The sequence below is a fragment of the Cyprinodon variegatus genome, unplaced genomic scaffold, assembly GCF_000732505.1.
Source record: "Cyprinodon variegatus isolate N-32 unplaced genomic scaffold, C_variegatus-1.0 Scaffold1296, whole genome shotgun sequence".
NCBI lineage: Eukaryota > Metazoa > Chordata > Actinopteri > Cyprinodontiformes > Cyprinodontidae > Cyprinodon > Cyprinodon variegatus.
The window spans coordinates 152869-168461 of record NW_015151749.1 but is presented as its reverse complement, the minus strand read 5'-3'; the positions used below and the strand labels follow the sequence as shown (position 1 = coordinate 168461).

General features: G+C 37.1%; 1 protein-coding gene across 1 annotated transcript in view; it reads right to left on the bottom strand.

The window, feature by feature from the left end:
* The window catches only part of LOC107102682 (contactin-associated protein-like 5), a 129042-nt gene that overhangs the window by 14134 nt on the left and 99315 nt on the right, over positions 1-15593 (bottom strand). The window contains exon 8 of the mRNA XM_015402082.1: positions 12743-13010. Within this exon, the coding sequence (XP_015257568.1) occupies positions 12743-13010 (268 nt within the window). The remainder of the gene's footprint in view (positions 1-12742; positions 13011-15593) is intronic.

Below are 15593 nucleotides of genomic sequence, written 5' to 3'. Positions count from 1 at the left end.
GTTCCTTCAAATAAATAATCCAGATAGTTAATCCCTTTATTCTTCCAGTACGGAAAGTTGATCATATTATTGTTTTGTAGAATGTCAGGATTATTCCAGATGGGTGTACGACTGCACGGGATAAGTGATGACTTTGTCATTTTAAGAACTTCCCACCATGCTGTCAGGGAAGAGCTGATGTTAATATTTTTTTAAAACATGAATACCGCGTGATATTAGAGCTAATAAACGACAAATCTGAAACTATGATATTACTGCATATTTCCTGTTCTGTGTCTATCCAGGGCTCATCTCAGGGATTATGTTTTATCCATGTATAGATGTATTGTAATCTATTTGCTAAGTAGTAGTTTTGGAAGTTAGGTAAATCTAGTCCCCATTTGTCTTAGGTTTTCTGTAGTGTCTTTAAGCGGATACGAGCGGGTTTATCCTTCCAAAGAAATTGGAAGAATCTATAGATTTAAACCATTCCAATGATGATTTATTGGGGATAATTGAAAATAGGTAGTTAATTCTAGGTAAGACCATCATTTTAATTGAAGCTACCCTACCTATAAGGGAGATCAGAAGCAATTTCCATCTTTCTAGGTCGTCTTCTATCTTTCTTAAAAGAGGGACGTGGTTGAGTTTTGGTAACTGTTAATTCACAATAATTTCCAAATATTTGATATTTCCTGAATGCAATTGTAGACCTGAGGGATTCTGTAGAGAGCAATTAATTGGTAGTACTATAGATTTAGACCAATTTATAGACTAATCTTTGGTTTTCAAACCCAAGATCCATCTTAAACTGTAATATGGTTTTCAACCATGTTTCCCCTTTCTCTTTGTACATAGTAGTTTAGTGAAGGTGAGTTTCACTAGTTTTAGTTAAGAGTTTTAAATTGAAATATGTTTGATTTGGAGCTGAATGATTTTTGTTAATAAACTCTTATATTTTGAACAGAAGTTGTGGTGAATTTATTCCATGTATGTGCAGAACTAACTATTTGACCATATTTTTTCATTTATGGTTCTAACACACGGCTTGTAAGATGTGTGTTCATAAAAAATATATAACAGCCCAAATACTACCTGATTAAATAAGATATTTACCAGCCTTACCGGGAGGACAATAAACATCTTAAAGTATCAGAAAATATGCTTTCCCAGTTGGTTAGGAATTGAATATAACAATTATTCACAACATAAATATGGCATCCAACCTGGATTGGTATTGAATATAAATCCACAACAACACAGACTAATTTAACTCAACTAAGCAGCTAAACAAAACCTTTAGGACTTCATACTAACTCTATAGAACAAAACGAGCCAACGGACCTTTGATTTTCAGATTTTATTTTTTAACGAGTCACTGAGGTCTTTTTATGAGATATTTGTCTGTATTAAAATTCTGTAATACAATTGTATCACATTTTTTAGGTAGGGACCAGGCATACCAAGGGGATCTCTCAGCTGCGTATGATTTTCTATATGTTGTATCTAAGTATGTTGTGCAGCAACTAGTCTACACTGTGTTTGTACATCAGTTTTTTTTTGTTTGTTTTTTGTCCACTGTACTGTAAGTTTTGAAAATACTCCAAACAACCAACTTTTAGTATGAAAGCTATGCACTCTGTCAATCTTCATTTTTTTTTTGTTCATTTTCTTTTGCCTTGTACGTGTTGTGGGTGATGTAGAAAGATTGCCCACACATATGCTAAGATGCACACACCAGTTATTCCACCTGACTGAGCTAACAGGATTGAGTGTGCTACAGGCTGTTTGAGAGTGACCATAAAAAAAAGTTGAAGTATTGAGCGATGTAGGAGATAATAATGGTAATAATTATAAAAAAAAAAATTTGAAAAGAAGGATTTAAGGATTATCATTTAAAAGAATGATAATACTTCAAATTGTTTAAAGTACAATTAAAGTATACTTGCTCTCAAAGTTTTACAAACCAAACAAAAAAATAAAACAATGAGATAAAGCTAAATATGAAAGATAAAAAAGTTGCCTTTGTCTGTTGACTGACCGCCCCCCTCCCACACCACCATCTTAAATTGCCTTTTGATAAGATAAGTTGAACTACCAGCTAAGCATTTGGTCAATTTGGGTCTCAGTCTGTAGCTGTATCTGTTACAGAATCAGATTCAGAAAAAAATCATACAATTAAAGCTAAGAATCAACCTAAGTTTACCGTTGAAATGAAGGCAGAGTTCCAGCTGGGTAATGGAGTGAGAGAGAAATGTCATAATCTTATTATTTGTTGTGGGAATAAAGACATGTTTAGATCTTAAAGAACAGTCTGCTGCATCAATCTGAATATCCATCATGTCATTAACACATGTTTAATCTCCATATTCCCGCAGCCTTAATGAGAAGAGCTTCACAGCAACAGCTGGGCCTCTATCCTGATCGAATCACTATATAGTTTTTTTTTCTTGTGTGGCCCACAAGTTCAACAGGGACAGGCGACAATGCCAAATGCACCCTGGGAGTTGTTTCCAGTTAGTCTGAAATAACATCTGTCCAGGCTCTTGGAAAACTTGAGAATTTCAGTGACTCCTGTCGCTAACGGCACAGCCTTTTATCCTGGAAGCCTGTGAGCGCCACAGGCATTTTCTCCTATCTCCACTTACTATTTCAGTGAAAAAGCCATGCAGTCATGACGCACTGCTGGAGAGCATTAAAACCGGGCTTCCTGTCACAATTCCAGGTCTTATACATTTCATGTGCTGCTAGGAAGCCCTGAAGGGTCAGTGTAAGACACACAGATCTAATCAGACTACTGCTCCCCCACTAAAAGAAAAATCTACCATTACAGCTTTTTATTTCTAGTATCTCTTAATCTCTGTGCCTTCCTTCTGTCTGGACAGAATTTGATGTCAGTTTTACATTGTTCAAACTCCAAAAGAAAGCTGGAGCATGTCCTTGACAAGATGCAGAGAAAAGCAAAGGAAACAAAAGCTCATTGTGCATCTTTCTATGTGTCTCCTGATTTCACCAAAAGATGCTTTCTTCTACATAAATCACGTCTTGCCTGAACATCTCAGATATATATTTTTTGTCAAATTATTGCCTTTGTTCCTTCAAACAAAGAATGAGACTAAACTTCTTCTGCCATCAAACTGGAAAAGAAGTTTCGTGATCAAACTGAAGAAAGAGTTTTATTTTAGAAAAGAACATACATGAAATGTATCGCTGTTAGCCCTGGGGCTCAGTTTAATGATCTCCACAGATATTGCTCTGTTTGTGCTATAGTCATAAATCCAAAAGAAAGGAGGGGAGAAGGTAACAACTTAATTTTTCACATTTTTGTATTTTGAACTATAACAGAGATTGAAAAACAATACAAAAAAAACAACACTTTTTCTGCAGAAAGTTTCAAAACTCCACAGATCGGATAGAAAAACGCCATCACTAATTTTAGGAGCTTCAATCAGTAATTAGAAATCAGAATGTCCGAAGTCTTATCATCTAAATTGAGCATTTGTAGACTACAGGATTCCGGTTGTAGATCCAGTTTTCTCTGTTGCATTACTCAGTTAGGTGATATTTCAGGACATCCATCTCACAAAAAAAGACTTCCAGCTGCTTTGAGTCCTGCACATGTTTCTCACAGCAGCATATAGTCAATATCCTGCTGTAATGAAGGAATTTACCCCCCATGTCTGTGCAGCAGGCTCCTACAGGATCAGGTTGATTCTCCAACCAGATTCAGGGGATTTCTCTCTGTCTGTTTGATATGATAATGTTACCCTTAGCGGCATGAATTTATAACCAAGACGCTCTCACAGCTTTGGCTCAATAATAATTTTAGCTGTGACCTCTAAAGATGTACCAAAGGAATCCTAATAAAAATAATTGATGAATTATGTGTGAGGCAGTTTATATCAAACCAATATCAGATTAGTATTTCTGAATTCATTTGGAGGGAAACTTTACCTACTATAAGGACGCTGGGTCCTCACATGATACAGCTCGGATGTGTCCCAGAGCATGCAGCTAATCGAATGGAGCTTCAGGTAAATTATATAAAAACGGCTGCACGTCCCTCAACCTTGCGTGTCCTCTCAATCTAGATTTCCCTGCAGCCCAAGACCTACAGAAAGTCAGGCTACACTAAACGATCCCACTTATCTCTGTTATTTGCACCGTGAAGCTGCAGACATAAAATTGGATGGCATGTGTTTCTTGGTAATTGTGAGAAAAGCTTTTCTTTCATTAGAACATTGCAGACAGGCGTGAAAATGAGCTGCAGGTAAAATTTCCTAATGCACTGTATTGTCTCCAGATTCTAAATGAGGGTCTCTCTCTGTCTGCAACAGCACTATACAGCTCAGAATCAGACACCAGTAAAATAGGAGTTTATGGTGATAATAACATGTTTACATGGATGTGGATGTATTCCACCTAGCTGGGAACAAAATAAAAACCGCAGCTCGATTTCAGGTCTTAAGACAGAACCTTATAATAACAAGCAGATAAAATCAAGTAGAAAGAATAAAAAGCAAAAAATAAATAAATAAATATTCTCACTGCACCACAAAACAGATTAAACTTTCATTTTAGCAGAGACTGAATTTGTATTAGTTGTTCACCCTTCATTTCAAACTGTTGTTGCAATACTCTCCAAAATCATAGCAGCATGACTGGATTGCATTAAAATTGAAAAGATTTCTTTGGAGTTACATTAATTTAGAACACTTTGATAATCTAGCTGCTACTCAAAAAATCTCCCATCATTTAGTTTTGTTCTATATTTTCCTCTGCATCCTTCCTTTATATTGTCCTACCATGCCCGCTCATTATCGCATCCCGTCTTTGGGCACTGGTCATCATAGAACAACAGACCAACACATCGTGGCCTATTAACCTTTTTTCAGGGCCATCAGAAAAGGCCTAACTACTTAATTTGCTTTTAAAAAGAATATTTTTGGAACTGAGAAGCTCAAAACAAGTCATTAAACCTCAACAATAACCTGACTATAACCTTGGCTACAATTATACACACTGCAATCATCAAAGAATCAAAGTGTGACACCATCTTAGTCAAATGTAACCAACCATTCAGAAACAGAGTTCAGGGATGAGTGTTGATGGTTTGGTTTTATTTGTAAGTCAAGTATCCTGAGGCCGAATGAGCCCAAAATTTGGCCTTGCAGATATAAGGTAGGACCCTGTACTTGGTATAGCGTCTGTCTCCTCTGACATGCTTTGATTCTCTTCAGGTGCTCTGATACAGTGCAAAAATATAACTTTTGGGTTAATTGCTATCTGCTAATTGCTCTTAAATATGAGTTTTCCTGCAAAGAGTTTTGTCCTGTGATGGATTTGTGACCTTGCCAGATGACAGCATGATAACAGAGATCCAACAAAGGAAATCAAATCTTGGCCATGGATTGATAAAATGGCAGTATTAATATCACAGGTCAGATAATATTTTATGAAGCCAAATCACAAAAGATAGTGAAGAGAAAAATCATTTGGAACAATCACAACAACCGATCTTATTGTAATACTCCCCCTGCAAAAAAAAAAAAAAAAGAAAAAAAATAATCACTGTTTTTCGACACGCATCAGTTAATGTGAAAGCCAGCATTTGGTTACCTGAAAGACTCATTAGTTCCTCTTCATTTTACGATATAGTTACCTACTTTATTCATAATGAGCATGGAGAGCAAAGAGACAGCATGCTCAAGCCTTCATGAGCATCTCAGCCACAGCGCAACACAGCACACATTTATCTGTGAGCTATAAATGTTTTGCTTTGCATATTCTCACCAAATCATGCAGAGGTGAGCAAAACAAAGATTCAAACTAAATTAACAAGCATTTGTTGCATTGAACGATTAAGCTTCATCACACATATTTAGCTCATTAGGATAATTTACATAGAAGTCTGAAGTAAATATATAAATGAGTCTAACCATCTAGCAAGTTATGAAGCCATATATAGATATAGCAAAAGATTGCAACCATTACTGAATGGATATGTACATCACTACATCAATTAATAACATGCATTTGTCTAAAATATTTGGCTTTACTTTCATTCTATCTCTAATGTCGTATTGAATCTGTTTGTTCAATCTCTAATGTTCTGCTCTCTCTGCTTTTTCTCATAGTAGCTTCATCTGGTCTGTTCCTGTTTGGCTGCGAAACTGTCCTGGAGAGAAATATCAGCTGCACTGCTGCTATCAACACCTTTGATGTTGTAGATCTGACTATTTTTCAGTGTAGTCCTGTTTCTCTGACTGTGACTAACTATAAGTGCTCTCTTTATCCTCTTACATGCCTGCCTGTGTGTTTCCTGGACTGGGCCGCCTGTGGAGCTGGTTGAAGGTTGTCTTTATTATTTCTGCTTCTTTCTGTATGTCTGCTTCTGTCTCCTTGAACCCCAGTCGGTCTCAGCAAATGCCCACTCATACTGAGCCTGGTTCCGGTGGAGGTTTCTAAATGTTAAAAGGGAGTTGTTTTTTTTAACTGTCACTACAAGCATGCTTGGTGTGACGGATTGCTTTGGAGTTAATGAGTTGATGCAATCGACTGGTTTTCCTTAGACAGAAAATTTTTGAACTAATCTGACTGTATGATTTGTTTGAATTGGGCATTGAGATGACATGTGTTGTGAATTGGCTCTATATAAATAAACTGAATTGAATTGAATTTACTTTAGAAAATCTGGTATTCATTTTAGTACTAATGGTAATTCAGCAGTTTTACTGATGTACTACTGCCATAATCATTGGGTGTTAGGTTTTGGAATTCAGCTATCTCTGTTTTCAACATTTTCTTTTCTCTTTTATTGGGTTCCATGATTGTGATAATACCTTGTATATATAAATAAAATTTCTATGTTTATTATATCTATATTATACCTCTATATATCTTCACATACCAGTTTATTTTCTATTTTGAGTTTCTCAGTTTATACTTGGTTTAAGTTCTGCTTGCTTTTAAATGCAGTTCTCCCACTTAGCGTTCACCTTTCATTCTTAGTTAGATGCCGCTGTGTATGTCATGTCAGCTTGACTCATTAACTAGTCACCCTTCCTCTACTTGATTTCCTTTGACCCCAGCTGCTTAACATTATCTCCTGATTAAAAGTTGCATTATTATTCACAAGCAGGCAGCGGTTTTATCTTGCTCCCATGGCTATAAGAACAAAAAACAAGTAATATTTGTCTTATGCTACGTTCACACAGAACATAACTTATCCACATTAAGGTCAGATGCTACTGTACCAGTAAGGTGTGTACAGATGCATCTGATGCTTGTGTTGCTCATGTGTTCAATGGCAGAGTGGCTTTGCTATATTTGCTTATAATTGGGTAAAAAGTAGTTTACTGTGTTTTTAAACACACCTAAAAGCATCATCTCTGCAGTCAGTTCATCTTGTGGCCTATTTTGCTGTCACAGCAGCACAGATGCCAACAGACCCCCAGATACCAGCAGTGCGCTGTGACTGGAAATCTCCAGCAGTAGCCTCTTAGGGCCTTTCCGCTACTGTCATTGGCAGGTAGAAGTAGATGTTAGTTTTTTAGGTATGTGGTACAAACTGCAGACACCAGAATAATAAAAGAAAACATATTCTGTTTCATGCAGGTTTCAACATTTATGTTCATTAAGAAATTGATCAAGTTTTTGGTAGAGTGATCATAACGCCCCCTTTCTTTGTAGATAAAAGAAAAATATTGTCCTTGCCTTTTATGTAAAACTAGTACAGTTTCACCCCTATTTAAACCTAGATATATTCTTGTTAATTTTTGATGGCTTTCTGCTGACAGCTACACATCAGCTTCTCTGATTGGTTGTTGTGGCGTGTCGAGCAGCCAAAGTTCAAATTTGCAATTCTAGCATCTGCTGCTTGTGAAATATTGCATGCCTCAGATGCTAAAAAGCTAATGAGGCGCTGCCTCAGCTTCTCAGATTCTCCACGATGGGCTGCTTCTGCCGCTCGAGATGCAGTGCAGGACCTTTTGATGCGCCTTGATGCAGGTCAACTATAGACTTTGCATGTAAACCTGCTGCTTCTGCTGCTCATATCACTTTCGGTGTGAATGTAGCATTAGGGGCTCTTGCTGCTAGTTCTTGGCTAAACTTCTGCAGGGTGTTTAAAAACTGTGAGAATTTGGATAGGAAGTTATAAGTAGGAAAAGCAGGGCTGAGACTAGACTTGTGAGTGGAAACATTTGTAATATAAACCTGTTTTCATGGTGATGTTTTGTTTTCTTTGTTGGTGTGATTTAAGCTACAGTGGATGGGATTTTGTATGAATTTTGCTTGAAGTGTGATAATGCAGAGCAAACAAACTTTTTGTTGACTTTTTCCCACAACGAAAACAAGAAACAGACTTCTTGGTTCTTCCAAAGTAAAAACCTTAAATACATTTTATGATGCTATCATTCTATCTGATACTCTTTAGTATTCATTATCCACAGGGTTCCAGCTCCTGAACTGGTTCTTTTTGTCGTTGACGCATACTTGGTTTCACCGTTTGTCTGATCATGCCGTATGCCGCCCTGTCCTTGTGTTTTACCAACTGTGAGTTTTATATATCTAATATTATGTTAACGGCTAATTGGCTCTTGGAACCAGCTATGATAATAACACCTTTCGCACTATACTACAACTCTTATCTAATGGTTTTAACTAAGGCATGCTCAAAGACATCTAAAAACATACTCCAGTCAGCAGAATTAGCAGTAATTTATTCATTCTCTGACATATAATGTATTATCCAATAACAAGGACTTCACTGGCCAACTGTTGTTTTCTATGTGCAATGTGTCCAATCTTATTGTAACAGTTCCGATTCTTTTTTTCTATATAAGTATCAATGTTTTAAGTTTTTTTTGTTATTCAATCAATTTTAGGATAAGGAAAAAAAAAACATTGAATGTGAAGGTAAGAAAACAGCTGAGATCTTGATGAAAAAGCTTTGAATCCAGCAAGAAATAAAGGGATTGCAAAATATCACAAGTTTGTGCTTCCAAGCATGTATGTTGGTAAAGCGTTTTGGTAATTCCAAAAAAAGGTTAAGCAACTATTTCCAAGTGTTTTTCTTAAATCAGAGCTAATGGTTTTGTACTTAAAATTGTTTTGCAAAGTGGCCAAACTTAAAACAAAATGCATCAAAGACAAAGTTGTTTGTTGAAACATTTTAAGACAAAAGTAAGAATCCTATTTTTGCTTTAACTATTTTATAAATTATTTAGTTTGTCAGAGTTTGAGCTGCCAGTGATGGTCAGATTAATCCAGAATGTGAGCATAGATAATTTTTTTTTCAATCTAGATTAATCTCACTGTAATCTTGGAATTAATCTAAATGAATCTAGATTAAAATGGTTCATTTGAATTCTGCCAAAGGGATTCATAAATCAGAATCAGAATTACTTTATTAATCCCTTGCAGGAAATGTATTTCTTGCAGTGCAACCGTTTACAGAAGAGGGAAAATAAGATCCATCCATTTTTCATCACGCTTCGTCCCAGCTGTGGATGCTGGTGCCTATCTCCAGCTGTCTACCGGTGAGAGGCGGGGTACAACCTGGACAGAACGTCCCAGAGTACCCAGAGAGAACCCACGCATGCTCCGGGAGAAAATGCAAACTCCATGCGGAAAGGCTGGGAATTGTCCCTTTTTTGCTGCAAGGCAGCAGTGCTACCCACTGCCCCACTCAGCATCCCAGAAGAATCAGTTTGTAGGTACAAATAGAATATAGGAATAAAGGATAAGAATAAAATAAGATAAGGGTAAGAATAAATTACATAAGGATGATATGTGTGTGCTAACTAAATAGTAAGTAAAAGTAATTATTTTAACAGGTTTCTCGCATTAGACCAGGGGCTCATCTCCAGTTTCCAAAATGCATCACATAATACCAAAGAAGCTTCATTTTCAAAAAGTGTCACATTTCAGCGACATTCACCAAAGCAATCGTCAAGAAGCAAACATAATGTTGTGGTCATCGTTTGTCGTGTCGTGGTAAAATTAAATTCAAAATTACATAACATCGCCTACCTGAAGCAAAAATAGTGCAGTTCCCAGCTGGCATTGATAAGGTGTACAGTAAAGCCGGGGTAGTTATCATTATTGACAGAAATACAGCGTTCGACCATCAGTGCTAAACACATCACCTCGACCAACTTCTCATCTTTCTCTGGGGCGTGTTGGTCATGTATTCTCCTCATGATAGTTCACCTCGCAGGTAGTTTTTAAGATGGCTCACCTGTGGATGGCTCACCTCAACCACGCTGATGAGCGTTCTTAAAAAAATACATTTTTTAAACGAACCCCGGATTTTAGCACTTCACGTTTTATGCGTTAAAATGTGGCCTAGACACAAGATTGATTCATTCACGCCCTGAGAAAAATGTGGGAATAGATTAACTGCGATATTTTTTTTATCGCCTGTTAAGAGTCTGCCGTTAAAGCAGCCATTAACGCCGATGACGGCACACAACCAGTTTAATTCCTGATAATAAAAAAAAATCGAATCCAGAAACTCATGTTCAGTAACCGAATTAAAAGATAAAACTATTTCAAGCTTGTGATTTCAACAAATTGCTATAATCATTGTGTTGTACAATAGAATCAAAATGCGTTTTGAGATGTTAACAAGGTTGTGGTAAAAAAAAAAAAACCTTTAAAGAAAGATTATCAAAGAAATATTAGAGTTCTTGGAAGAATTTTCTTCCCGCATTGTGAAAAATACCAATTAAATCATTGAGGATGGAAGTAAATGGGGGTGAAGAGTGAGAATTGAGCTCTGAACCAACAAATTGGAACTGAATCAAGAACTGTGACTCATCATTAGCTGAAAGCAACGCATGGCCACAAAATCATATTGGGAAATAGGTCTCATGCTCTACAAAACATTAGCTGAAAAACGAACCCTTACGTGAAGGGAATGCCCATTCCATGCCTTTTTTTTTTTTTTTTTTTACATGCACTCCGTTTATTTTCTGTTAAACAGAAAAATACCCTGCAGACTGTGAGGAGGTGTAGAAAAATAGCTAGAACGTCCTCACATGACCTTAATGGTTTCTATAATGTCAGCCTCTAAAAAAAAGCCTGCTTTATTTTCCCTAACTTAAAATATCCCTGGAGCAGCTTTTCTTAAATTAGGACACAGATACATTCTGTCACTATGCAGAACAAACCAGTTCACAAAATGTCATAAACCGGCAGCCTCACAGATGCCAACAAAGAAGTGTTATCACCGCCACATGAACAATATACAGCATTGCTGAAAACAAAGTACTCTTTACAATCCCTCTTTTTATTTTAGGTATTCTACTTCATGTTTGAACAAAATCAAAGCGATAGAATCCCCAGATCACACAAATATAATTTTAACTATATCAGCACACACAACTGATTCCAGGTACATTTATACAATAAAGACACCAGACTGGATAATATCTGCCTAAATCATGAAACACTCTGTTGTAGCTTCAGTCAGTTTCCAGATTTTCCAGGCAGGTCCAGTCACACCTGCTGGTGTGGAGCACACACACTTTAACTATGACTCTAAATATAATTATTGTAACCATCTGTCTTAGGCGTGGAATAAAGCTAAAGCTAAGATTAATTCACTTGTTCTGCAGTGAGCTACTCCCCAAGAAAAAAAAATCATAAAATGACTTTGATTGTTGTTGCCAGGAGTTGACAGTTAATCTAGACTTAGACAATTTTTGTCATTTTGTATACACAGAGTGAATACAAAACATAATTTTGTTTTGTAAAGCCTTCATGATGTTACCATTTCTTAAAGTGCAGCAGTGATTAAATGTAGTGTGGAGAAAAAACATGGAGCAAAAGAAAAAAAAAGTTCAGTATGTATGGTGCAGTTATGCAGTGTTTTGGTTTGGTGTTGTCACTGTGATGCAGATGCAATTAACCCAATTTATGCTAAAGCCAGAAACCTAGATATATAACAGAAACTTCCGTTGGTGATTAAAACTCCATTCGAATGACCAATCAAACTTCTGGAACAAAGTGCAGATATTTGCATATGAGCAAAACCATACTGTACTGGTTTTCAAGCATGATGGTTGAGGGTCATGATTTGGGCCTGTTTTGCTTTTTTGAATTTTAATTAAACTATTATGTCTTTGGGGCGTCAAATTATTCCAAGTTTAGTCTAATCCTGGCTAACACGGGTGACAATCTGCAGCAGAATGACTGAGTACAAAAATATCAAGGTGATTTAATGGCCTAGTTTAAATTCAGATTAACTGGTCTGATAGAAATGCTGCAGTGGGACCTTAAGAAAGATACAGGAAGAAAGAAGGAGTCGGTCAGAATTCCTTCCCACTGATGTGACAGATATGAACTCAAGCAGAAACAGAAACAGCAAAATACTGCTCACTAAACTGGTTCTATAAGCTTTAGATTGCAGATAGGTTATCTTAACTGAATACGCCTTGTTTCATTCCAAAAAATAAAAAAATAAAAGATTAATCTCTCGCTTTGAACAGAAAGCAATACAGTCAACACGAATATGCCTCAAGTTTTTCTGCTTATGAACACATGGAAAACATCTTCAAATATTATATTGTTGAAATCTTTACAGGTTTCCTTTTAACTCCTAAGAGAAATATATTATTATTCTATCTCATTAGAAAACGCCTGCTTCTAAAAGGTAACTTAATTATCATTTTTCTCAGTAATAATGAGTGCATTCCTCTGACTGTAGAAAAAGGCTTTAGGTTATGTTTGGAGATGGATGGCTGTTCACACTCACCAGCAGAAACCTCTGATCTCTGTCGTCCTGTGCTATGGAGGGTCAAATGAAGCCAGCTGTTGCTGATCTGCAGTTCTAGTTTCTGTGGACTTGGGTTGAGCTGCACAGAGAGCAGAAGCCCGTCGGGGTTCCAGGTCCTGAACTGGAAGCGAACAGTGAATTCCCCTGTGGGGGCAGTAACAGACGGGAGCGACAGGAAGCTGCTGCTCGAGCTCAGGAAGGTGCAGGCCACCAGCTGGGGTGGCGAACATGAGAAGGTCACGTTGCCCTGCAGAAAAAAAAGGGGAGAAAGATTTACATGAATCTCTAGCAATGTGCCAGCAGAAGACAAAGGCTGCAAATGTCATGTAAAAACTATAACCTTTTTTTAATTATTGGCAAAACCTTTGTCGGCTCTAATTACTTGGGTTCGGTTTAACATAATAATCACAGGAAAAGTGGCTGTTAAAATATGTGATTTGGAAATGAAAACAAAAACAAATAAGAACCAAAATAATTCTGTGGAATATTTCACAGTTGAGAGATTGAGACAAAACTTGCAAAAAATATGAGAACAAATCTGCATAGTTGTTTTACCCAGATTTTCAAAAGATAAATCAGTAAATAAAAAATTGCATTTAAAAAAAAAGAAGAAAATATATATTTTTACAGCATTTCCCTAATGTCTAATAACATTAAACTGCAAGCAAACATCATCAGAAGAGAGCTAAAATGAGAATGCAAAAGAGGCTGTTACTTTTCATTCAGCACCATCCTTTGGTGAATTGTCCACTTGTAAAGTCACAAACATCCCCCTGGGCTGCAGCTTTTCATCCAATCCAAGCATACATATAATCTTAATTGTGTGTCGGCTGCAGTCAAAATCCAACCAGTCATGGCTGCTGAGGTCAGACTCCTATCAGTGCCACAGCCCGCAGGGCAGCACTCAGCAATCACAACTCTCAGACTCTCAATGTGATTCCCTCCCATCAGCCCCGGGGAGATGGTCCCATTGAAATTCCATTACAGCTTCCATCATTCCCGTCTCCTCCACCTCTGCCTCTATAGTCAGCAAAGGCCTTTAATGCAACAGTTAAAGGCGGTGGGTGTCTCAGATGAGATGTGGCTTGTAGCTCTTTGACTGACCTGTCTGATTGGTGTGGGAGGAGACTCTCAAACTGCACTCAGACTTAATCACAGAGTAGCCGGGTTCATAATGGCTCTAATGATTGTTTATTCTCCATTCATGCCTCTGACAATCTTTATTCTATGTCTGGGTGATCACAAATCATCAGCATAGGGGAAACTGGAAAGCCACGGAAAATCAGTCAGAACCTAAACATAGGGCCACCACAAGGCCAACCTGTTTAAATGATGGCCTGTTGGTGGCACTATATTAGTTTAATGACAACATTTAAGCTATGTGAGAGATTTGCATAATAACTGTAACTTCAGCAGACATGCTTTGATAAAAAGGCTGGGACTGCGATTTGCCCACCATTAAAGCTGACCAGCCTTTTGGAAATTAAACAAATCCTCTGTTTATCCAATCATGGAACACACCATAACAGGTGATACCAGGTTGCTTGATAACACTGATAACACAGTTGTCTTTGTTTGTTTTTGCTGTTCCTAAGTCAAGAAGACTCAAAGTCTGCTACTTTCAGTAGTTACATGATTCTGCCTTTTCTGGACTTTTGTATTCTCTCTTTTCTTTTTCATTTTTAAGTTACACTTTGATTAATGTTATTCTGCGTTTTCTAGGTCACTGGTTTCATTTCCATTTTGAGTCATTCTATTTGTTTTCTGGTTGCATTTGAGCACTTATATATTTCTTGTTTACTTTCTGTTGCCACCTTGTGCCAGTCTACTTTCCTCTAGCTCCCTTCTAGATCATTCTGTCCACAGCTGCTCCCAATCAGTCTATTGCTCCATACTTTGTTCTTTGGCATATCGGTAACTCCTCTGTAGTTACTGTTTACTGGATCCTCTTTATTTCTTCATTATGTAGGTTTATTCCTCCCTCTCAGTTTTTGGTTCCTGGGGTTTTTGTCAATTGCTTCTGAATTTTGGCTTCGGTATTTTTATTTCTTGATTAAATTTTACAAGAAATCATCTATGCCTCTCCTTCTCTGCATTCAGCAATTATCCACTGATCCTGACAGGAAGATTCTTTCTTACTGAAAATAATAAAAGTATCACTTGAAAGAAAATATCTCAGCATATTTACATTTTCACAAAAATAGTAATAAATATTTGATTGTTTATTATTAATAAATGGGAAAGAATATACTGTCACTATAGCAATCAAACACTATAACTGCTGAGCAGCTTTCTGCATGTTTACAGCAGCCTTTTGATCATTGGTTATGAGCTCTCATCTCACATTCTCTATCAGATTCTACATTGAACACTGGCTGAACCAATTTAAAAGCTTTACATTACCTCCTGTCAGACAAAAACTTTTGGTCACATCAAAACACTGTTTTTCTAGTCACCTCAACAAGTGAGAACAGGATTTTGAGCAGATAACAGGAAGATTGGTACTGTAAGAAACATGCTCTGCATTAATATTTAGAGCATTAAAGCTTTTTCATAGAACATACCAAAACATGCAGCCTTTTGAAAACATCAAAGGGGAATTTAACTTAGGAATGGAACGGTTTATGAAAACCGTCCGAACCGTTCGGTTCGACTGTCTCGGTTCGATTCATGTGTGTTGCGTTCGGTTCATGCACTGCTCCTTTTTCTCATAGGCGAAGCGTTTACACTCCAGAGCAGAAGGTGGCGGTACTGCGACCAAAGCCAACCACCAGTAGTAAGCAAGAAGAAGAAGAAGCGAAGCAGCGTAGCCGGGTGTAGCAGAAAAAAA